The sequence below is a fragment of the Leopardus geoffroyi genome, chromosome B1 (genome assembly GCF_018350155.1).
Source record: "Leopardus geoffroyi isolate Oge1 chromosome B1, O.geoffroyi_Oge1_pat1.0, whole genome shotgun sequence".
Lineage (NCBI taxonomy): Eukaryota > Metazoa > Chordata > Mammalia > Carnivora > Felidae > Leopardus > Leopardus geoffroyi.
In genome coordinates this window covers 50,284,086-50,309,289 of record NC_059327.1, presented here as the reverse complement: position 1 = coordinate 50,309,289, position 25,204 = coordinate 50,284,086, and the positions used below count along the sequence as shown (strand labels likewise).

General features: G+C 38.0%; 1 protein-coding gene and 1 pseudogene across 2 annotated transcripts in view; both read left to right on the top strand.

Moving 5' to 3' along the window:
* Nucleotides 1–25,204, top strand: part of KIF13B (kinesin family member 13B) — a 204,667-nt gene that overhangs the window by 126,497 nt on the left and 52,966 nt on the right. For both annotated transcript variants that reach the window (XM_045461673.1, XM_045461664.1), the window contains exons 22-32: nucleotides 3,425–3,598; nucleotides 5,478–5,635; nucleotides 7,067–7,199; nucleotides 11,971–12,117; nucleotides 12,746–12,775; nucleotides 14,315–14,414; nucleotides 14,994–15,120; nucleotides 15,876–15,931; nucleotides 17,553–17,677; nucleotides 19,271–19,447; nucleotides 22,478–22,570. In XM_045461673.1, coding sequence (XP_045317629.1) covers nucleotides 3,425–3,598; nucleotides 5,478–5,635; nucleotides 7,067–7,199; nucleotides 11,971–12,117; nucleotides 12,746–12,775; nucleotides 14,315–14,414; nucleotides 14,994–15,120; nucleotides 15,876–15,931; nucleotides 17,553–17,677; nucleotides 19,271–19,447; nucleotides 22,478–22,570 — 1,320 coding nt within the window. The remainder of the gene's footprint in view (nucleotides 1–3,424; nucleotides 3,599–5,477; nucleotides 5,636–7,066; nucleotides 7,200–11,970; nucleotides 12,118–12,745; nucleotides 12,776–14,314; nucleotides 14,415–14,993; nucleotides 15,121–15,875; nucleotides 15,932–17,552; nucleotides 17,678–19,270; nucleotides 19,448–22,477; nucleotides 22,571–25,204) is intronic.
* Nucleotides 6,227–6,396, top strand: LOC123596657 (annotated as a pseudogene).

Here is a 25,204-nt window from a genome sequence, read left to right as displayed (position 1 = left end):
TGAGGGTTGATGGGGGCATTGGGGGAGAGGGGAAAATGTGTGATGGGCATAGAGGAGAGCACTTGATGAGATTAGCACTGGGTGTTGTATATAAGTGAAGACGGGAATCTACCCCCAAAACCAAGAGCACACTGTACACACTGTATGTTAGCTAATTTGACAATAAATTATATTAAAAAAATAGAACTCTTCTCTAGATTCTAGAGAGAATCTTCCTATTATATCAGCTATTTTGTTCTTCAGGGATACAATTTGTATAGGAAAGGCAGGGTAAATGTTGCATTCTTTCTTCCTTTTTTTAAAAAACTAATTTTCAGGGCGCCTGGGTGGCTCATTCGGTTGTGCGACCGACTTTGGCACAAGTCCTGATCTCACGGTTTGTGAGTTCAAGCCCCGTGTCGGGCTCTGTGCTGACGGCTCAGAGCCTGGAGCCTGCTTCCGATTCTGTGTCTCCCTCTCTCTCTCTCTCTGCCCCTCCCCCACTCATGCTCTGTCTCTCTCTGTCTCAGAAATATATATTGAAAAAAAAAATTAAACTAATTTTCAAAATAATTAATTGGTTTTCCTACAAACATACAAAAGTGGCCAGTGAGGTGTTTGTTGGTTTTTTTTGTTTTTTTTTTTTTTTTTTGGCCAAATGTCATTGTGAACTCTTTGATTTAAAAATATTTGATGTGTTTTGATCCATTGTATTTATTACCTATATTGAAGCTCAAATTATCCCATCTTTGGCCTGTGGGCTCCTCTTCAGTTATCTCTTGAGTCCTTTTGACACAAACGTAACCCTCATAGACTATGCTACAAGCTTTCTTGCTTCCTTGTATGATGAATATTCTAGTTTCATTCTAGACATTTCCTCTCCCAGAACTAGAATCAGCTATGTCTCCAAGGAACCTAGTTCCTTTCAGTGGAAAGTGTTTTTTAGAGACCATATTCTAAGCATATAATAGTCTTTTGTGTAAAATGAGGAAGACAGATTATATGACAATAAAATATTGGTGGGAAAAACAAATCATTCTGGGACACTTAACAATAATAGGTATCACCAGCTTATAACAGCAGTCTAGATTTATTTTTCTATGATGAAAGATAAGTGTGCACATATTCACATATTGATGTTTTCAATTACATTAAATTAAATTAGTGTATTTTAAAACCCCAAACAACATGTCTTCTGACATTCCTGGGCTTTATAATGAACAGTGGCAAGTCGAAATCTGTGGTATTCTGACACCTTGTGGTGATTTTGATTTCTGTATGTAGAAACTTAAAAAGCAAAAAGACCCAAAAACTATGTTCTGGATGCAGGATATTCCTCATTCCTGGTATTCTTCGTTCCTGGCAGTCTTATTCCTGATAAATTGCCTGTAGGATATAGTTCAGCATATGAAATCTTTTTAATTTATTTCAACCTTAAAATTGAGATTGATTTCTAAGGGAAAAAAATTGGCTTTCCGATGGAATTTAATCACAAAGAATAGTATCAAACATCTGTCCACTCAATGCTTTGATGTGTTTTCATTTCATTCCATTAGTATGGTCGGTACTCAGGCCAGTATCATTAGGTAGCTGTCCTGTTTCACATAGGAGAAGTCTCAGCCTGAGAAAACCAAGAATTTAATCTGTTCAAAAGCAGAAGCTAACATGTGACAGAGATTTTTATTTAGATTTATGTTCTACAGAAATCTTGCAATCTTCTCAAACACCATATTGTCTCACCTTAAAGAATATAATAAAAAAAATTTAAACACTTAGTGAAAAAGTGATGGTTTTTTTAAATTTAACAAAAAGTTAATTGCCAAACACTGATTGCTCTATTGGGTTTAGACAAATAAAATGCATTAGTCAATCTGTCTTTTTTGTAGCCTATCAGGGGAATTGCTATCTGAATGTCTCAAAATCTTGTTGCCATTGTAGGGAATAATGAATAATAATGGAGTTCTCCACCATTGCTTACCCCTTATGTACCTGGTATAGGAGAAAATAGTCCTCTACTTTGCATGATATTCTGTCTTATTATTGCTTCCTGAAATGTTAAGATGATTACATTTGTGGTTGCTGAACTATACCAACTTCAGCCACATATTCAAGTTTATTTTTAATAAATTTATTTACTGGAGACACAGTACATCATACAACATGCAGGAAGTGACTAAGTGAAAAACATAATAAATAATCAATGCTCAGTCATGAAAGTCAGCCCCTAATCAATTATAAAGTCAGAATTTAGTTTTGCTCAATTAATTTTAGAATTTAATTTCTGTCATAGCTGGAGGAATTTTAGAATGTCACAACTTATCACAAAAATTCCAACTTAAAAATCAACTTGACACTGCCTGCCAAAAGAAATATTTAGAATATTTGACTGCTTTAAAATCCATTATGGGCATTTATTCTTGGCACATTTGGGTCTAATTAGACATACATTTCTTTCTTCTTTTCTTTTCTTTTCTTTTCTTTTCTTTTCTTTTCTTTTCTTTTCTTTTCTTTTCTTTTCTCTTTTCTCTTTTCTCTTCTCTTTTCTTTCTTTTATAGTAGGCTTCATACACAGTGCAGAGCCCAACACAGGATTGAACTCATGACCCTGAGACCAAGACCTGAGCTGAGATCAAGAGTTGGACATTTAACTGGCCAAGCCACTCAGGCACCCCTGATTAGACATATATTTCTAATTGCATGTTGTTATCACAAAGCCCTGCACTCCTACAGTCCAGGGTGCATTTCCTTTGATTCATCTCTTCCCTGAATCTGTGTGGAGGAGGCATTCAGTAAGAGTTGGTACAGAGATGGTCAGCATTCACCATCTTTAATCTCCATTTATCCCTTCAGATCTTCAAAGTATACATTCCCAAGGCGTTTTAAATTTTCCAGAAAATCCTCTAGTAGCATATAATATTCTACTCAAGAACCTTATTCTTTCTTATTCTTTAAAATATCAAATAAATGTTTTTCGCCCTTTACTGAATACTCCTTATTGTCATGGATGCTGATTTCTTTCTTCATAAATCATTCTTAACACTCTTATGTTCTTATGGCACATCCATAGTTAGCCAAATTCATATCATTGAATGGTGTTAATGTTGAGAACCTTCTTTTTCTCAGTTAATTATAATTAATAATAATAATATGATGATGATGAGATTGATGGTGATGATGATGTAGTTATAAGAAGCTAGAATTGCTCTGTAGATACTTGAAAACATCCAAGTCAAGGTCATGTTACTCTCTTGTCAACCTCTCACTAAATATAATAGTTGTCGTCACCTTTTCACAGATGCAGAAATACAGTCCCCGAGTGAATGGGATTTGGTCAACAAAAACCAATAGTTGGTGACAGAGTCAAGACTGGGGTCCATCTCTAACTCAGAGTACTTGTTGCACCTTTTCTGAGTTAAAAACAAATAGAGCCTTCCTTTTCCTTCAGGTTAAAATACTTCAAGCCACTGGCTTGCCACAGCATCTGTCCCACTTTGTGTTCTGCAAATACAACTTCTGGGACCAACAGGAGCCAGTAATTGTTGCACCTGAAGTTGATACCTCCTCCTCCTCTCCTGTCAGCAAGGAGCCTCAATGCATGGTTGTCTTTGATCACTGCAATGTAAGTTTGTTTTCCAGACTCTGTCAGCATTTAAATACTTAGGTAAAAACAAAACTGTAAAGTGAGCAATATTTTGTTGAATAATTTGGTATCAATATATATCTTTTTAAAAAAATTTTTTTATATTTTGAGAGAGAGAGCACTTGCAAGCAGGGAAAGGGCAGAGGGAGAGGGAGAGAGTCCTAAGCAGGCTCCATACTCAGCAGGGAGCCCTACTCAAGGCTTAATCTCACGACCATGAGATCATGTCCTGAGCTGAAATCAAAAGTCGGATGCTTAACTGACTGAGCCACCCAGGTGCTTCTTCCTTACAGTTTTCTTAATAACATTTCTTTTCCATAGCTTACTTTATTGTAAGAATACAGTATAGGATAAACATAACATACAAAATCTGTGTTTATCAACTGTTTAGGGGTGCCTGGGTGTCTCATTCAGTTAAGTGTTCAACTTTGGCTCAGGTCATGATCTCATGGCTCGTGAGTTCAAGCCCCGCGTTGGGCTCTGTGCTGACAGTTGAGAGGCTAGAGCCTGCTTCAGATTCTGTGTCTCTCTCTGTCTCTGCCCCTCTCCTGCTCGTACTCTGTCTCTCTCTCAAAAATAAATAAACATTAAAAAAATTTTAAAAACCTTTATGTTAGTGGTAAGGCTTTCTGGTCAATGGCAGGTTATTGGTAGTTCAGTTTGGGGGGGAGTCCAAAGTTCTGTGTGGAGTTTTGACTGCACGGGGTTTTGGTAACCCTTGCTTTGTTCACGGGTCGGCCATATATACTCTTCTCAACGGAATCCATGTGTTGAGTTAGAGTACTGGAGAGATTGTCATCTAAAAATTGTAAGAAACTAGTGTTTTTGAGAAAATGAAGATAGAAGAGAGACAATGATGAACTTCATTGAACACCTGATGCCCTGCTAAGCAGTTTATATTATTCTTCATCTGATCTTTACCACTGTTGTATTTGATGATAGTGCTTTTATTGTTTTAGCAGCAGCAGTCAGTTCAGAGAAGTCAGTTTACCTGTGGCGAGTGATTAGAAGAGCCAGGATGGTCAGACTGTCGATTCTGTTTTTCTAGTGAACCACAGTTGATCCATCTCATTTCTTTCAAGAGAGAGGTCTCTTTTTCATCTATTTTAAACATAGAAATACCTTTGTGTGTTAAAGACCAAGAGAGAGAGTGTGGATTTTATGACTTTTTAAAATAAACTATTTTGGAACTTAATAATTATTGCAAAATGCTGTCATATATATCTTATAAAGATGGATAGGTTGGGAGAATTTTTAAAAATTGGGTGATTTTTTTTTTTTGCACTGATAATCATTGTTTATTCCTGCTCTCCTGTTATTGGAGATAATTGTGTCCTAAAGCTAGAAAAATTGTTATTCTAACACTGTTACCTTATTGCATGTAATAACTTTTATATGAAGACATCGTAGATCATTGTTGGAAATCTTTTTTTTTTTTTTAAGTAGGGTCCATGCCCAGTGTGGGGTTTGAACTCACAACCCCAAGATCAAGAGTCACATACTCTACCAGCTGAGCCAGCCATGCACCTCTCATTGTTGGAATTCTTAATATAACTATTTATACTTTTAAAATAGCTTCCCAAATATTGCTAACAAAATAGAATACAGTGCTGGTCTTTCACAACAGATTTTCAAGGCGAAAAGTTTTTTTTTTTAAATCAGAGTTACAATTATATTTAAAGTCAAGAACCTTAGACCTTCTGAGCACTCATCATGCATGTTCAAAGATTCTGTTTTAGAACTAAAACATTTTTTTTCCATTTCTCTTCTCCATAATGGAGTAGATATGTGATGGTGGGTATGAATAATCATAAGGTTATCAGAAGGTATTTCCTCTTTTGTCATTATTTTCTTTTAGGAGTTTTCTGTTAACATTACTGAAGACTTCATTGAGCATCTTTCAGAAGGGGCATTGGCAATTGAAGTATATGGCCATAAGATGAATGATCCTCGGAAAAACCCAGCCCTGTGGGATTTAGGGATTATCCAAGCAAAAACACGTAGTCTTCGGGACAGGTGAATTTTAGATACCATCTGATTCCATTTATAATTTTAAAGAGTTGCTAGAGATTAATACTGCTATTTATAAAGGTAACCCTTTCCTGAGCATTACTAGTGTTCCAGGGATAGATGGTATTTCCAGGGTATTTAAAGCACAGTTAAACTTCCTTGGAGGAGTGAACTTGAAAGAGTGAAGGAAGAGAAATTAAATGTATAGATAGTTAAGAATAAAGAACGAATGAATTTTTAGAGAATAGTTGCTTAGCATTACTTTTTTTTTTTTTTTTAAGTTTATTTTGAGAGAGACAGAGACAGTGCAAGCAGGGGAGGGGCAGAGAGAGAGGTGGGGAGAAAGAGAGAATCCCAAGCAAGCTCCATGCTGCCAGTGCAGAGTCCAATGCAGGACTTGAACCCATCAAACTGTTGAGATCATGACCTGAGCTGAAACCAAGAGTCAGATGCTTAACAGACTGAGCTACCCAGGCACCCCATTCTGAATTACTTCTAGTTAATCAACTAGAGGGAGAATGGATCATGATATACCTGAGAATTCAGGTTTTACTTATTTTGTCTTTAGCTCAAAGTTCTTTTGAAATTCTATCAGTCATTGCTTCTCAGCCTTTTGGCTAAGATCAAGTGTGAAATGCCATCAGTCATGGAAGGAAGCAGGTTTATTTGTTGACCAGAATTTTAAAAAGAAAAGTTGAAGGGGAATGACTGAAAGAGCATATATTTGTGCTTTTCATTTTATTATAGAAGAGAACCAGATTTTCTTTTCTTGCATGTAGAAAGTTTTAGCAACTCCTAAACTTAGACATTGAGACTTTTTTCTTGATTCTTTTACTAACCTGAGCAAAGATACTTGTCAAGTTACCAGAGCATATATAGCACTACCTTTATCTATGAAAAGATAATCATTGTACTTGCTTCTGTGCATCTGATTACCATGTTTGGATTTTTGAATAACCACTTTGGAATATATAATCATCATACCTTTTTTTTTTTTTTAACATTTTTTTATTTTTGAGAGAGAGAGTGTAAGCAGGGGTGGGACAGAGAGAGAGGGAGACACAGAACCCAAAGCAGGCTCCAGGCTCTGAGCTGTCAGCACAGAGCCCGATGCAGGGCTTGAACTCACGAACCATGAGATCATGACCTGAGCTGAAGTCGGAGGCTTAACTGACTGAGCCACCCAGGCACCCCATTATCATACCTTTTAGAATGAATTAAAAGAACTATTTCTAGTTCTGATGTTAAATTTGTTTAATTTTGCTTTTAATTATATGTGCTAGTATGTATTTGTGTATTACTCACTGAATCAGATCATTCTACTGAATTAGTTTGTTTGGAGGTCATTATCATTGCTAGTTGTCATGTGAAGGATCCTAAGCTGTCTGTGCTGAAATAGAAATGTATGATTTTCCAAGAACTTCACGTATTTCCTAGATGGAGTGAAGTCACCAGAAAAGTGGAATTCTGGGTCCAAATCTTGGAACAGAATGAGAATGGTGAATACTGCCCTGTAGAAGTAATTTCTGCAAAGGATGTGCCAACAGGAGGAATCTTCCAACTCCGGCAGGTAACAAAATTGTGAATGTTATCATTCTGAATGTTAACATTAAATTCTTTGGCACCATAAAGCTTAATATTGGATTCCTATTAGCGGAAATGTCATTGATAATGAAATCTAGACTGGCCAAGTCCATTTTTTGTATTAAAATTGTCTCCTACTTCATGTCTATTTTCTTTCATTTAAAGAAATATTGCTGTGTGGGACACCTGGGTGGCTCAGTCAGTTAAGTGTCTGACTTTGGCTGAAGTCATGATCTCACAGTTCGTGGGTTCGAGCCCTGCATCGGATTCTGTGCTGACCACTCAGAGTGTGGAGCCTGCTCTGGATTCTGTGTCTCTGCCCCTCCCCCACTCACACTCTGTCTCTCTCTCTCTCAAAAATAAATAAATGTTAAGAAAAAAAATATTGCTATTTATAATACTTTAAAATCAGCACCCGATAGGTTTAGTAAGAAAAAAGATAAGCTTAAAGAACAATTTAGAATTGAATCATGGGCAATAATAGAAACATTAAGCAGCATTAGAATATTTATAAGGACAAGGAGAAGCATTGTGATGTGGCAGAAAGAACAGGCACTTTACAGTCTAACATGCCAGGGTTCAGTTCTGGTCTCCTACAGCCTAGCTGTAAACCTGTGAGCAAGTTCAGTCACTTCTCAGAACCTTTCCTTAGGTATACAGTGGAAAGTGTGATGATAACACCAACTTTGTAGGACAGGTGTGAGGTATAGAGATACTGTGTATGAAGCCCAGTGCTTGGTACTTGGGAAATGAAAGGGTTTTTTTTCCGTCTAGACCCAATTCTCTGATTATCTGTAGATACCAACTGGGTGTCCTACAGTTCGGTTTGACTTGAAACCTCAGTTCACTCATAGTTACTGTCAGACTGCACAGGTTTAAGGGCTTAGACTCAGTACAAGATTGTCCTCATTTCAGATGCCAGTTGCAAGTATCTGGTCCTCAATTCTGTCTAGCTTGGCTATGAAATCGGAGGTTCACCCAACTCTCCTCCCCTTTACTTACTATTTGTAGTTTCCATAATAAAGGATACAGCTCAGGAATAGCCAGAAGGAAGAGATGATGGGACAAAGTACGGGAGGAGGGATAAGGAGCTTCCGCATCCACCCTTTGTATGCCGCCCTCCCACCACCTTGTTTTGTTCACCAACCTGGAGGCTCACTGAACCTCATTGTTTGTAGGTTTTTATGGATCATCATTATGTAGGCATAACTGATGAGTGATTAACTCAGTCTCCATCCTTTCTCTGCTCTCTCCTGAGGTTTTGGGGTGGACCTGACAGTTCCAGACTTCTGATCAAGGCTTGTTTTTTTTGGACTATTGGCCCCTCTCCTGAAGCTATCTAGGGGCTTGCCGAGGATTGTAAGGTTTAAAGTTGCATCATTAAGGGGCGCCTGGGTGGCAGGGGCGGTTGAGCAACTGACTTCGGCTCAGGTCATGATCTCATGATTTGTGAGTTCAAGCCCCACATTGGGCCCTGTGCTGGCAGCTCAGAGTCTGGACCCTGCTTTAGATTCTGTGTCTGCCTCTCTCTGCCCCTCTCCTGCTCACGCTCTCTGTCTGCCTCTCAAAAATAAATAAACATTAAAAAAATTTTTTTTAAGTTGCGTCATTAAAAGATGCACCTATAATCATTATCACTCAGGAAGTTCTGTGAGTTTTAGGAGCTCTCTGCCAGGATCTGAGGACAAAGACAAAGTATCTTTGTATGATACTATAGGAGATGTTACATAAATGCAGCTGAGTTGCATGAATATTTGCTAGAAATCAATACAGCAGAGAAATATGTGGGAAATTTCACTTAACTGCAGGCAGATTGTAACCTATAAAGTGTCTACACTGCCATAGGAGAGAATATCTTAATAGAATTTACATAAAAGATTTGGAAATACTCTTTTTTTTTTGCTATACTTTACATTAATTCAGTATTTAGTAGAATATTGTATCCTATGATAGTTTCCATACTTTATTTATTTGAGAGAGAGAGAGAGAGAGAGAGAGCGAATGAGCGAGCATGCACCTGTGGGAGGGGCAGAGAGAGAATCCCAAGCAGGATCCCAACCTGGGGCTTGATCTCATGAACTGTGAGATCATGACCTAAGCCGAAATCCAGAGTCAGATGCTTAACTGGCTGACCCATGCAGGTGCCCTGATAGTTTCCAGACTTTAGAACAATAGTAAAATATTAGAATAGCTTTTGAAAAATGAATATCAAAATCATTCAAAGCAAAACATGAGAAATGGTTAAAGGAAAAAGAAAGTTTGCTTAAATATTTAAGTTTCTGAATGTTTTAGAAGGAGGAAGGTGGTAAGTACTTGTTCTCTGACCCTAGCAAACGAATTTTAGCAAATTCATTCATATATGGGCAAAGATCTAAAAGCAAAAGGAAATTAGTTTAAATTATAACATCAGATATATATATAAAATAGGATTCTCATGGGTGTGAAGAACATCTTTTTCTGAACATCTGTTAAAGAAAAGATATATGTGTGTGTGTGTGTGTGTGTGTATATATATATATATGAAATCTTCCTTGGATGCCTTAGAAATTCATCGCCTGGAAGGCAAGACCAGATAATTTTCTGTTAGTATAAATAGAATATATAAGCATTTGTCATATATCTGACAACATTTACTAAAAGTATTCAATGAGTTGAGTTAATCAAGGAAGGCTTTTTCTTAAATTTTTTTTTTTTTTTACATTTATTTATTTTTTGAGAGACATAGACAAAGCACAAGTTGGGGAGGGGCAGAGAAAGAAGGAGACACAAAATACGAAGCAGGCTCCAGACTCTGAGCTGTCAGCACAGAGCCCGACACGGGGCTCAAACTCACAAACCATGAGATCATGACCTGAGCCAAAGTTGGGATGCTTAACCGACTGAGCCACCCAGGCACCCCAGGAAAGGCTTTTTCTGAAGGGTGTGGGTCTTGATGTGGATGCCAAAACAATCGTGCAAAGGCTGGAAACATTTTTCATACCTAAACAGCAAGAATAAAGATACAGTAGTTGGAATTAGGTAAGTTTGGGTAGAAGGTAATATGTAGGAAGATCTGGAAAGCAGCAACAGAGGAGGTTATAGAAACATGTGGCAGCTAGTTCATAGAGGGCCTTGGATAGTAGTCTCATTTGAATTTAATATATTTGAAAACCAGAATGTACTGTTCTCGAACAGGAAAGCGGCAGAGGAGAACTGATTAGGTTCGCCATAAAAAATTGCCAGTTTTGTAGTTAAAAAATGCTCAAATATCAGCAGTTACACGAAGTTCAATCTGTTAGGTTAGGTATACTGTTCAAAGCTTTTCTGTGGAACAGTAAGCAGTTTCAGATCTTCTGTGTCCTTTTCTTCCTTCTGCCTACCTTGAACACTCCCCCGACACAGTGCCTGTACTTCACCTTTTGCATGTGGGCACCCACGGAAAGTGGGTTATTTTCTGTCTTAGGGGAAGTAAAACGTAGCTAGTTGAAATGAGTAAACTATTTTAGACAATCAAAATGTTTTCTGGGGGTACTCTTTCCACAAAATAAGTGATGCATAGTTATTGGAAAATATTAAATCAAAAGACATCTGTAACTCATCTCTTCAAATCTGGCCTTCAGATTAATCATTTGCCTAAATTGATTTCCCTGATAATGCAAAGCTCTTGGGAATGAAAAATCTGATGGAAGGGGGGAGGAGATTTGAAATTGTATATTCAAATTTCATTGTTCAGATTCTGTTTTACATCCCTAAAATTTATAAGCCAACTCTGAAATCAGTAATTTGGGAATATTGGGAATTTTAAAATACTGTTTCATTGTAAACATACAGGATCACATAGTGTTTATTATGAAAATATGCTTAAGAAGGAACAGCTTTCTGTTCAGTTCTTCATTTTGCAACATGGTTTTAAATGATTTGGGATTAGAGCAGTGATTCCAGGATAGTGGTCACCATTCTTATTTCTTACTCTGCTGATTTTTAAAAGTAGATCCTACTGTATCTATTGGGTTTGGTAATCCCTCTTCTTTTTTTTTTTTTCCTAAGTCTGGTTAACATTGTTTATCATACTTTTTAGCTTAATAGGTATGTTTTTCTACAACAATATTTTAATGACTGTATATTTTATATTTATATACTGTAGCTTAAGCAGTTGTCAATATTATGCATTTATTTACATCTAGTTTCTTGTTATTCTTAACATTGTTTTAAGATCTTTATACACATATATGATTATTTACTGAGAACAGCTTCCTAGAAAGTTGAATTGCTGAGCCAGGGGATACTTAAATTTTTAAGGCAAATTGCCTTGCAGAATGCTGTACCAGTTTATATTCCCACTAACAATGTATGTAATTGCCTGATTCATAACCTTTGGGAAATATTGAAAATTGCCTTTTTAAAAGGTAATTGCTAGTTTAGTAAGTGAAAATAAGTGTTTTGTGCTTATTTTAATCTGCATTTATTTGATGGTAAGTGAGTTGAACAGTTTTGCTTGTCCCTTCCTTTTTGCATTTCCTTTGTTAGAATTTTTTCTCGTAATGTTTCTTTTTATTGAAAAAATATGCAGTCCATATAGTCCATGTCTTTCTACTTGCTGAAAAGGTAAATTATTATTCCTGATTAGTTTTTCAATTTGTAGTTTACTGCTTAAAGATGTGGTGAGATAGGTCTCCAAAGTTAAATGCTTTCTCAACATCAGCCTGTAGGGGTCTCTCTAAACCAAATATTTGGAAATTAAACTGATTTTAATAAATTTAAATTTGTCTCTGATACAGGGACAGTCTCGGCGAGTTCAGGTGGAAGTGAAGTCTGTGCAGGAATCTGGGACTTTACCACTGATGGAAGAATGTATATTGTCTGTTGGCATTGGATGTGTAAAAGTTAGAACACTCAGATCCCCCAAGACTCTTGAGACCTTTCATGTAAGTTTCTGTCTCTGTGCCAGTTATATTCTTGGTGAAAGACCCAATGAGATAAGAGAGTGTTTTGGAACTTGCCAGAAAACTGCCTTCCATGAACACTTCTTTCAGTTTTTAATTTGATGTCTTTTTTTGTTTGTTTGTTATTGTATTACTTGTGCATGAAATCAGTGCACCTCAACCAGACTCTGGTTTTGCCCTGGTACATGGCAAACTGAGGGTTAAGACATCTCAGGCTCCAGGAATTCCTCAGTTGCCTACTAGTGATTAACCTCCCCCATCACCCACCCTTCTACAGAAACCCCCTACTGGCTTGTAAAGACTCTTTGCCAGCAGGTGTTTGATTTCTCCTGGGGAGTGGGACTATAAACCCAGCAGGGAGAGTATTGTACTGGTTCTTGAAAAGGTCAAATGAGCATTCTTCACTTTCCTATGAGAAGCTTAAGGTTTTACTCCCAACTTCCTGAAAACTATAAAGCAAAGAGTGAGGGTGAACATAGGTGGGAGATGAAACAGTATTTTCATTAAATTAGAAAATATAAAGTCTGGCAAAAGATTCTGGCTGTTGAGCATAGCCTGATTCTTGAAAAAATAATTGTTTTAGTTATGTGTAATATATTTTTTCTTTTAGGAGGAAGAGGAGGACATGGACAGCTACCAGGTAAGGAAGCACCTGTTAGCTTCATCAAATGAGCTTGATTAAAGTACTGAAGTACACATTCCTGAGTCTTGCTATACTGTTATTTAATAATTACACAATTAATTTTGATTCAAATATTGCTCTTCTCAAATTAAAACAGAGTTTTGTAGTCTTATGTATAAGAAATCATTTGTGACTTTCATCATTTTCCAAACTTAGAGCTCCCCATCCAAGTTTCCTACAGATCCATTTCTCCAGATCCTTTTCCTTGCACTCCCTCTCTCCTTGAGTGGAGTCACCCCTCCTTTTCCCTGTAAGAGCTATCTCATACTGAGCTTCAGTCAAGCCACACTGCTTAGGTGTTTTCCATCTTTTAAACCAGGTCTGCCTTCCCCACTTACAAGAGTCACACAGGTTTGGTTTTGCCCTCTCCACCCTTCCTAATCTCCTGCAAGATTTTGTTTATGTCTGTCCAGTTCTATCATGTTAGTCTTGCTAGTCATTGTTTAAGACTGTCAGAGCTCTTTGGATCCTGATTATGTCATCCAGTGTAGTCACTCTCCTGGTTTTGCATCATTCTAATTTGATAAAAATGTCTGCCTTCCTATAAGTGACTGATAAAAATATTGTATCAGATAGGGTTAAATACAGAGTCCTATGGCACAACAATAGAGACTTCTTTTAAGCTGACATTATTCCATTAATCACTGTTCTTTGGATGTGATATTTCAGTCATTTATGATTTCATTCAAGTAGATTCATTGCACATTTCTCCATCTTGTCCACAAGAATGTCATGAGCTATTTGGTTAAGTGCCTTAGTGAAATCCAGATACACACTGTATCTTCAGCATTCCACTGATCTACCCAGTCTTGTTAACTTTATTACAAAAGGAAATGAGGCAAGATTGGTATACAGTCAGGTGTTGAATGGTAGAGTTCTTAGTCTGTTGATAACGCCCTCTCCCCCTCCAAACTGCCCCCTACACACAAGAAACAAGGGAGAGAAACATTACATGTTGTTTGTAGAGACTAGTGAAACAAGTTGAAGGCTGAAACAAGTTAAGAGATTTGAGGAATTCTTATGATGGTTCCCAGGGATATAAATTTTAAGATTGTTGAGTAATATTTGTGATTTTTTTTTTTAATTTACTTATTTTTTTTAGTAGGATCTATATTCAGTTTGGGGCTTGAACTTACAGCCCCGAGATCAAGAGTCACATGAGCCAGCCAGGCGCCCCAGTATTTGTGATTTTTATCCAGCAAAGGGACATTGTAGATCTTAGTTGTAAGGCTTGCCCCTTGAACCAATAGAAATAAAACTGGTTCTAGGTATCAGAGAATGTCTTTTCAGAAGCTGTCTTGTTCTAGAACAACAATTCTTTGATTTCTGGAACTTTCTGTTCCAAATAATGATTAGTGTCAACTAGTAGTGGGGACAAAGATATTGATGTGTGATACTTTACAGTTTTGAAGACTTAGAGTAAGGTAGATGGAGCATTGGTTTCAAGTATTTTGTCTTGCCATTATATTTGCCATAATTTCCCTCGTTTTCTTCCAGGATCGGGATTTAGAGAGACTGCGTAGAAAATGGCTAAATGCATTAACAAAACGTCAGGAGTACTTAGATCAACAACTGCAAAAGCTTGTCAGTAAACATGGTAGGAAAAGCAAATTGAATATTTACCCCCCCAGTCTGTGCATAATTAATCTCTATTTGCAGCCACATAAATTAGAAGTAGATGAACACATCAATAATGGGGATGGCAAGAGCATAGGAATGTTTCTTATTTATGTCCTGTCCTTTCAGAATAACATTTATTTAACTGTAATAATATCTTTCTATAGGTTTCCCCTTACCCGCAACAAAGAGAGAAAATATAGTATGTAAACATTGTCCTTCAAAAATAAATTAAGGAGGGTGCTAACATTTTTGATTTCTTATCCAAAAGTACTTGAATCCTTCAACTCTGGAAGAAATTATTCATGTGCTGGTGGTCCATGTTGGCTTTCCAAAGATGACCTTTCTGTAAGAGTACAGCCATGCTCTTACAGTTCACTTTTTATCATGATTGTTTTTTTAATCACTAATTAGGGAAGTAATAAGTTTTTGGTGAACCCTCATCAACCAGTGACTGAAATGCAGGCAAATCCTGTGGATACGCTGGACAGAAGTGTAAATATCAAGTGAGAAATCTGTGTGAGAAATCTGTACTTCATCCTTATTCCTGATGTTCTAGATAAAACAGAGGATGATGCCGACCGTGAAGCTCAACTTCTAGAGATGAGACTCACCTTGACTGAGGAGCGGAATGCGGTAATGGTCCCCTCTGCCGGCAGTGGCATTCCAGGGGCCCCAGCAGAATGGTATGAATGCCGTCACATGTGTTCTGATGTTCCAGGTGTTCCCTGAGCTGCCTGCTTTCTGTATGAATTTTGCCTGTGTTTCAATTAATGGAAGACTCATCCTAGCACAGGGGAAAAGAATTAGAGGAAGTGTTAAATTATTTTCATGAATTGGAATAACTATGGCCTAAAACCGTGTTTTATTAAATAATATTGTTATTGGCCCAAGTAATTAAGATTTCTGAGAATCTAAATCAATATTTAATACCAGTGCACTTAGCATTAAAAAAAAGTTAATATGTTAATTACTTGGGTCATTCCCTTAAAAGACCATTCGGTCATAATAAAATTGCATCTCCAGGAGTTTTGGGTTTTGGGGCTGGCTTAAACTGTACTGTCAGCAAATGTTCTGTGCCACTTTATCGAAATTAAAAATAGTAAATTAAGCCATATGAGGCCCTTCGGTATGTAATTTTATAAAAAAGTAACTTTAAACAAGTGTGCTGTATTATAAACAGGTGGAGGTATCTTAGAAGACTGAATTCTAGTATCAGAGCATATGATAATTATACATGAGAGCACCAGTGAAAAGCAACAGCAGTTACAGGTCAGTTTAGGGGCATCTCTGATGTGAAATTATAACAAAAACACAATACCCACAGTTATTATTGGCTTCATCTGTACTATTCTCAGTGTGGATTAATGCTGTGACTCAAGGTACATGCTGCTCAGAAAGTCTGCTTTATTTGAGATGCTCTTTGTTCATTATGTTTTAGGACCCCAGTTCCTGGGATGGAAACACACATTCCTGTTATATTCCTTGACTTAAATGGTAAGTTAGGAGGTGCTTTCTGAAGGCTTACCTCTGACAAATTAGTGTCCAAGTAACACCTGGATTCTAACAAAGTTTGCAGTTAGGCAGTTCTTTGAGCCTAAGGTTAGGGTCTATATTATGTATGCTGAGGGACACTGATACTTGACAAAGAATGACTTTTCTGTAAGAATAATATTTTTTGTAGCAGTGATAGGTATGTTTCATCATGGTGCGTTCTCACATTTCAATCTATAATCCATACAGTTGTGTGTATGCTTTGTTCTCATCATCAGGTTAGGGTGTAGTGGTAGTATTTTCCTGCACTTAAAATAATTTTTTCTTTAATTCCTAGGAAAAGACTTCTGTCTGGAAAGAGATCCTCATGTAGCATGCTTCTTTTATCTGGTGTTTTCTTAGAACTATCTAATAAATTTCTTACTTTTTCTGTGAGTTCTTATGCCCTTCATTCCTGCATTGCTTAGTTATGAGAACCTGTCAATTTTTCCTTTCTTTTTTCTCTTTCGTGTAAAATGTTTTGGATGTGGCTACATTTTACCTACACTCTGCCCAGGGAAGGAAAATAAAAATGAAAAGGTAGATTAAAGAGCTAAAAATAAGTTAAAAGTCAGCAGTTACATTCCTAAATATCTGCAGGAAAACCATGTGTTAAAATTAACTATCCTAAATAGATAAGCTTAGATGTCCTCAGTGTGTTTCTTCCACCTAGCTGAAAGTGAGTTATAATATCTGAGGTATTTAGCATTTTGTACTACTTAACTTATTTAGATATATGGAAAATTATTATATGCACACAGAGTTAGTAAATAATATTTAGCCATTTCTACTGTCTGTCTACCTGATGGGGTTTCAATGTTTTGCCACAGCACTCTATCCTGTCTTGTTCTCTTGAGCCTTGCATGCTGAGGGTTACTCCAGCCTATTCTTATGTTAGGTTCCTAGATAGGTGAGGTGCTCTTGTGTGTGCTTGTGTGTGCATGTGGAGGAGGGTAAGAGTGGAAAAGAATATGCTTATAGAAGACCTGTTTGTATGGATATTCCAAGACATGGTCAAGAGCTTGTTCAGCCTTTTGCCCATTCTTGATCCACACAAGCCCACATACTAGAAAAGATACTTTTGGTGCCTGCTCACAAGCTTAAAATGGATAGGGTGTTGGAAGGTCCAGGCTTAGAACTAAATAACTAAAGGGTCAGGGGGCAACCCTCCAAGTTTCCGGCTCAGGTAGCCAATTGATTCTTTTGTTGAACTCAACTGTCAGATAATTGGAATCACTCTCGCTTCTCATTTTTCAATGCACTAAAAAATAGGGAATTTCGGTTATAATCCTATCATTAACATTTATGGGCTGACCTTGAATAACCTCTTGGGTATCTTGGCTTCATTTTCCTTCCATGTAAAATAAAGCATAAAGGTAAGAGATTGGATAAGATAATTTCTTGAGAGTCTATCCATCTCTAAGAACTGTTTAATGGTCCTCTTCCATGTCATGTAAGATTTTAGAGCCAAAAGCAAATGAAATTTGAGGCAGTAGAATTTTAATACCAAGCACATTGAAATTTAGCTGGTAAGGGTTATCCCTTAAAATGATCTCTGTATTTAATGGAACTTCTTTGCTTTTAGCTGATGATTTCAGCTCCCAGGATAATCTTGATGACCCAGAAGCTGGTGGATGGGATGCTACCCTCACTGGAGAAGAAGAGGATGAGTTCTTTGAACTGCAGATTGTAAAACAGCATGATGGAGAGGTAAACAAAGCATAACCAGGGAAAATCAGATGAAAAGTAGTTTCTTTAACCTTTCCTTGAGACTTTTTAAACAATCAGCAATGTAATCACTTTAATGCTTACATTTGTCAAGATGCATAAATGAAAACCTTTCATTACGACTTCCAGAAAGATTGGAACCGCTTCCAGAAGGAGTAGATGGTCAAATTACATCTATTTGCCATTTATTTCCCCTCCTGGTAAAGGATCTCTCTCTGTTAGTATTCATAGTTCAGGTCAGCTTTGGTCCATCATAAACCGACATGATGTTTGGGATTTTCTTTGAAATTCTTTACTAAAGACTTTTTTTTTTAAAGTTTATTTATTTTGAGAGAGAGAGAGAGAGAGAGAGAAAGCATGAAAAGGGAGGGGCAGAGAGAGAGGGAGAGAGACAATCTCAAGCTCTGTGCTGTCAGTGCAGAGCCTGATGCGGGGCTCGAACCCTCCAACTGTGAGATCATAACCTCACCAATTGTGAGATCATAACCTGAGCCAAGATCAAGAGTCAGTCGCTTAACCGACTGAGCCACCCAGGTGGCCCTGTGGTAAAGGCTTTTTAAAGAGGAGAAAAAAGATGAAGTCAGTGTGGCAAAATCTAGATAATGTTTGAATCCGGGTGATGGGTATATAGTGGGAGCTTATTTTCTAATTTTGAGTATATCGGAAAAACAATAAAATAGTTTAAACAAGGAAAGCTGATGTGATGCTTAGGGCACATTATCACTTAGTGGTATTCCTAAGATGCAAAACTTTAATAGCAGGGAAAAAGACAACAAACCCAACTGTGATACATTCTGTACAATTCTGTACATTCTGTACATTCTTTAATAAGTCAGTGTCATGAGCAACAAAGAAAGGGTGGGGAACCATTCCAGATTGACATGGACTAAAGGGACATGACCTCTAAATGCAGTTAGTGATCCTGGATTGGAACAGCTGAAAGATTTGAATGTAGACTATGTATTATATAATAGTATTTTATTGATGTTAAATTTCCTGAATATAATTGTCCTATGGTTAAGTCAGAGGATGCACCTGCTGTTAGAAGATACTTGTTAATGTATGTAGGCATGTAGACTTACAAGTCTATAACTTCCTCTAAAGTAGTGCAGCAAAAAAATAATACTGCGTGTATATGTGTTGCGAGAAAGAGAAAGGAAAAGTGGCAAAATATTAACAGCTGATGATTGTAGATGGAAGATACACAGGAGTTCATTGTCCTGAGCAGCTGATGATTCTAGATGGAAGATATACAGGAGTTCATTGTCCTGAATTTGCACTTTATGTTTGAGCATTTTTCAAAATAAAAACATTTTAAAAGCCAGCCAGCCAGGAACATCATGCTCTGTTCTTCCCAGACTAGGGTGATGGAGACCATATCTTCCTATCCCATAGCTTTTCAGGGAGGTTCTAGTACATCTGCACTCATGACCAGCCTGTAGGACTGTAGCCAAGTCAAGATGTTTCCTCGTGAGGTTGTTTTTTTTTGTTGTTGTTTGTTTTGTTTTGTTTTGTTTTGTTTTGTTTTGTTTTTCCAGGAGGAGAGGGAAAAGTATGTTCTTTCTGTCTCTGCAGGTGAGAGCAGAAGCCTCTTGGGACTCTGCAGTGCACAGCTGTCCTCAGCTCAGTAAAGGCACCCCTGCGGATGAGCGAGTGTATCTGATAGTGCGGGTGACAGTCCAGCTCAGCCATCCAGCTGACATGCAGTTAGTGTTACGGAAACGAATTTGTGTCAGTGTTCATGGCCGGCAGGTGAGTCATTAATCCTCGTTGAAGAAATGACTTTAATCACAGGTCTGACGTTGAGGGCAGGGCCAGGGAATGATTGTTCTGGCCTCTCATCTAAGCAGACTCTATGAAGCATTTTCTCTTCAGCGTGCCTGTTACTGTCTTGTAACTGTGCCTGCTTCGTTCTGGCACATTCCATCCCGACTTCTCCAAGACAACATTAAGTTGTTACAATCAGTCTTTCTTATTACATAGTCACAAATTAATGCCATTCTTTTCGCTGCCACAGAGCCCAAAGTGAAGTTCACTGTTTTGTTTTTTGACTTTTCGTTTGGGTCACGCAAGATGTGAAGGTTCTCTGTAGGTTTGCTGTTGTTTGGACATCTTACCCTCCGCTTTGCATCTCTTTCTTCCCTTTCAGTCATCTCTGCTAATTCACTGATTCACATATTTAGAGAGTGTACTCTGTCAAGCTTTGGGTAACAGGATAAGTTAGAAGTAGTCTGCATCTTGAAATAGCTAGTGTCCGTTGGTGTATGTAGACATATATGAACAGGTGATCTGTCTCTGTTGGGTTAGTGCTGTAATGCTGGTGCTCCCTGAGTGCTGGAAGGCTGCAGGCCGAGGGATGGAGAATTCACACCAAGGGAGTCAGAGCAGGTGTCAGAGAGGGGTGTAGCATGCGAGCCACTCCTTTACAGACAGGGGAGTTTGGCAGGCAGAGGAGGAATTGACTCTTCTGTGGAGAGGAGAAAACACATGTGCAGGGGTAGTGAGGAGGGACAGGGCATGGAGGGCTCAGACCACGAGAAGCAGAGTGTTGACAGGTGTGCTGGGGGTGGGGGGGGGGGCCAGGTCCGTGGCCGGCCACGCAGTTGCAGCTGGATCAGGAAGAACCTTGTGCCATGTGACTGGGGTTAGTAGAAAATTTCTAGGTAAGGGTATAAACTGTTTCTTTCATTGGCTTTGCAAATATAGGACTTGGGAGGCTCATTCTGGAGATTCTTTTAACTGTCTGTGCTCATTTTTTTTTTTTGAGGCCTTCTCAGTACACTGACTAAAACCAGGACATATGAAAAGAAATCTTTTCATTTAAAAGAGCACAGTCATGGTTGACAGAGTCCTAGATGTAATCTCCACCCCTAAAAATTAATCTTTAGTTCTAAATGTCACACTGATATCAATCTTTGAAATGAAGACTGGCGGTAATGCTGTTAAAATTGCAGCTCTTTAGCTTGGCAATCCAGCATCAATAAAATCCAGGTCATCGGGTTAGCTAGACGTATATGGTGTGGCTCCCGTTCACTCTTCTCCATCTCTCTTTTCTCGGAAGTCTTTAAGGGATTGAAAAAGACGTGTTGCTCTTGAGCGTTTTGAAGAGCGATTTGCCATGCCTGAGCTAGAGATTCTGGTTGCCAGGCACTGAGACTGCCCTGGGACAACCACCAGCCCCACAGAATCCTTAACAGAAAGGGTGCATCATGGCATCACTGAACTCCTTGTGGGGTGTGTGTGTGTGTGTGTGTGTGTGTGTGTGTGTGTGTTTCTCTAGTTTGTTTTTATTTTTTATTTTTTATTATAGTGACAAGAAGTTGCCACATTTTTTCCCTGGTTGAAATGACTTGACATTATCAAATTGATGCTGAATGATGTAATAGTGTTTCAGGGCATGCCAGTTTCCCTCCTGATTTCAGATACTTCATTCCCAAAATTTGCTTCTTTATACAAGAACAGGGACTTCCTTATGACGCTAATGTGTGCAAATCAGCTTCAGTAGTTCTGTACAGAAGGAAAGCAAAAAGTAGGTAACAACAGCACCCACACCTTCCCTCCCCACCCGTTAAAAAGAAAACAAACCTACAGCTGAGCTCTGACCAGTGTAATTGGCAGTGGGTAGAATGAAGGGCTGAAATCAGTGGTCTGTTTGCATTCTAAAACTACAGTTTTTATTTTAATTTTTAATTTTTGTTTTTTAATTTTTATTCTTATTTTTTTCTTCATGCTTATTTATTTATTTTGTGAGAGACAGAGAGAGAGAGAGCAAATAGGGGAGAGGCAGAGAGAGAGAGAGAGGGAGAGAGAGAATCCGAAGCAGGCTCCATGGTGTCAGCACAGAGCCTGCTTTAGGGATCGAACCCACAGACTGGGAGATCATGACCTGAGCCGAAATCAAGAGAGGCTTAACTGAGCCACCCAGGTGCCCCATAAAAGTTACAGTCTTTTAAAAAGTTAACTATAGATCACTGAAGAGGAGAGAAATTATTATTAAGGAGGTTTGTGAAAATATGTACTTCTAGGACCAAACAGCTGGATTTTTCTATTTTTTTTCGGAGGTTCTCACATATTTCCTGCTTCCCTTTTGAATGAGGGAAAAAGTTGGGCATCAGTTTAATATTCTCTCTTCTTCTTATCTTGATTCACCAATTGTATTCTTCCCTCATCCCTGCTCTCTTCAACCTCTACAGGATGTTCAGTCTTAGCAGCATCTTCAAATGAGTCATCTATGCATTAATTCAACAGTTCAATTCTTAACTGTGCAAAGAGCACAGTCAGCATAAACAATGACCATGCACTCTTAAATCATTCTTCATAACGATCCTGCTTTGGTCAAGAATTTAATGCCTGAACTTGTCAATATTCATGCTGCAAGATGTCCATTGTACTGGGGGAAAAAAAAAAAAAGTATAAGAGTACCAGTCCTTGCTTACATCTCAGAAGGTCACTTTATTGTGTCGAAGTCAACAGTCTTTTTTTTCTGTAGCCTTTAGGCAGAGCTGAACCAGATGCCCAGTGTCTGTTTCCAGAGTTTTGGGTTTATACTCTTCATATAATGGGTCTAGCACCTGTCACGCAGCAAGAATCTAATAAATTGGTTTTGTGCACTGAAATGAAGTTGAGGAGTCTCTATTTAGTGATTTGGATTTCAGCTTGCTTATGTTGGAAATATACTCTGTTTCTTTTTGTTAGAATGAATGCAGTATCCCTTATGCTTTGTTAATGAACACTCAGTTTTTGAGGTAGGAAACCGTATCTTTCTGTTTTGTTTTTCTCTAGGGTTTTGCTCAGAGTCTCCTAAAAAAGATGTCACATCGAAGTTCTATTCCTGGCTGTGGAGTGACTTTTGAGATTGTCTCCAATATTCCAGAGGTGAAGGATTGTACAAAATTTGAGTTTACTAAAAATAAACATGTAAAAAGAGCTTTGTCCCTGAAAAGTCACCTACCCAAGAAATACATAGTCCATGAAAATGTGTGTTTAGGCAAATGCTGTAGGTTTGTAGAGGAATTTTCTAATCTTAATGTGATTCATAGTAAAATGTACTTGTGGCTTCAAAGGTTCTGGTTTTAGTATTTTGTTGAAGAAGAACTTTCTTTTGAAAAGCAAATCCATACTCCTAGAAGACAGCACTCCTTTTCATTTCTAGTAGACATAAGGTAACAATATTGTAACCCTCAAAGGGAAGCAACATAGCTCAAAATAGAGATTCAAGCTTTGGAGATTCATTTTGGAATCACACAGAAATCTTACTTTCATCACCTCTCAGTGAGGTGCACTTAGTGAGTTACTTTGAGCCTCAATTTTATCATTTATCAAATTGGGTTAGTGATACCTCTGTACAGGGTTGTTTTTTAAGGATGTTGTACACGCACACACAGCAGTAAATTGTAATTGCCATTATTATAGATCCTATTATTATTTTCCTCTCCTTATTTCTCTTTCTGAACTGAGAGAGCCATAGGAATCAAACAAATGGAGTTTCAAATACCCCCAGACAGAAGCTTGCTGGACGATGTAGTTTTCATTTGCTACCTAATATTTAATCCCAGATTTATTCACCTGGTCTTCGACACAGCTGGCAATGGAGGCCTTCCTTACAGGGGTAGGAAGACATGAGGGTTCTTAGAAAAGGACTCTGCAAAAGGGAAATCAGAGCGGTCCCGTCTGTCACGCTCACCATCCAGAATCGAGGAGTGAGGAGGTGCAGATTATACTTTCCTAGGGAGTGAAGAATGGGAGAGTGCGCTGGGAGTGGACACTCCCTACTAACCACACGGTCCACAGCAGCACCCTACGCTTCATTTTTGAGTGCTGGAAGTTGTTGATTCTGTTGAGTGAACAATAGGTGGACAAAATGTATTCTAAGCAGTGAGTTTTTGGAAGGGTGAAAAGATTATATAGTGCTTAGGCTCTGCTTTAGATTTCTTATACCGCAGGAAGTCTTGTACTGGATCTCCAAAGTGTTAGACTTACATAGTAAGTATTAGCTGTTTAACTGTTTAATTTGGAGCCTGCTGCACATTTTAAAAATAAGTCTGTTTTCAGAGTTAGACTAGCTGCAAAATCTTGGGTCTGTAGTTGATTACTCTTTGTATACTTATATGCTCAGCAGGAGATCCAGTGTTTATTCTCTGTGTCTGAATTTTTATGTCTTTCTGGTTGTTTCATACTTTAACTCTATACATGGTTTGAATGCAGTTGAGAAACAATGACTGCTGTAGTGAACTCTCTTCCATTTTTCCATTTCTCTCATTTTCCTTCCCCTCCTGTCTCATCCCCTCCCAACTGTAGGTTCCTTATCCTCTTTAAAGGTGCTTTTATTCCCTGAGTGATACCGTTTTCAAAGGGAGGAAATGCAGGGGGATCCATTGAGAGAGAAGCATATGGCCTCATGTGGTTGGGCTGCTTGTTAATAATTATCTAAACATCTAAGTTGGCAAGTGTTATTTTCACATTATCAAATCCTGATGATAAAGAAAAAGGAACAGCGAGACTTAAAACTTAACAGGAAAAGGACTACACTTAGTTTATTTTTTATTTAGAAACAAAAAGATTCCTCAAGGAGCTAGGTTTCATCATGAAAAATCCTTGAAAAGTTCTCTGTGTTCCCTGTTATAACAGCTATGAGAGCTTGGTGGCAAAAGAACTGATGGTAGGCCAGAGAATAGGAAATGGTTTCAACTGTCTACCCCAGGACCCAGTAATTCCACCTCTAGGTGCTTACTCAAGAGAAGTGACCATGTGTGTCATAGAGATGTGTACAGGAATGCTCATAGCAGCTGAATCCAGAGGAACCCAAAACTGGAAACAATCCAAACATCCATTAGTGGATGAATGGATAAGCAAATTGTGGTATATCCATAGTGTGGACTATCTCTTAGCTACACAAAGAAATGAACTTCTTCAATGAATCCAGAATCATTATGCTGAATATAAGAAGCCAGACACAAGAAAGGATGATTCCATTTATGTGAAATTCTAAAACCGGTGAAACTAATCTGTGGTGAAAGAAATTACCTTGCCTTGGGGGGAAGGGTAGGCCGTAAGTGAACTTTCTGAAGTAATGGAAATGTTTTGTATCTTGATAGGGACATGGGTAACATGAGTGTATCTGTTTCTATAAAACTCAAGTTTCCCTTTTCTTATAAAATCAGGATAATGCCTGTTCCCTTCAGACACCAAAAAGTATTGTGTGTTGAGAGGTAAAAGGACTACTTTGTCAGGAGTATCAGGGGACCTAAGTTCTAATCTTGACTCTCTTGCCAATTACGTGGCCTTCATCTTTCCTCATCCATGAAATGAGGATGATTGCTTCTTTTCAGAGTTATTAAAAGGCTCAAATGAATCCTATAGTGGTAGGAGACAGAAGTTTTGTGAAGTTAAGCCACCTTCCAGATTCTTCCACATTTTATCTGTTCTTAAAGCTTATTTAAATTTTAAAAAATATTTTTGACGTTAGAATGTGTTTAATAATTGATATCTTAAAATTAATTGGCAGAATTT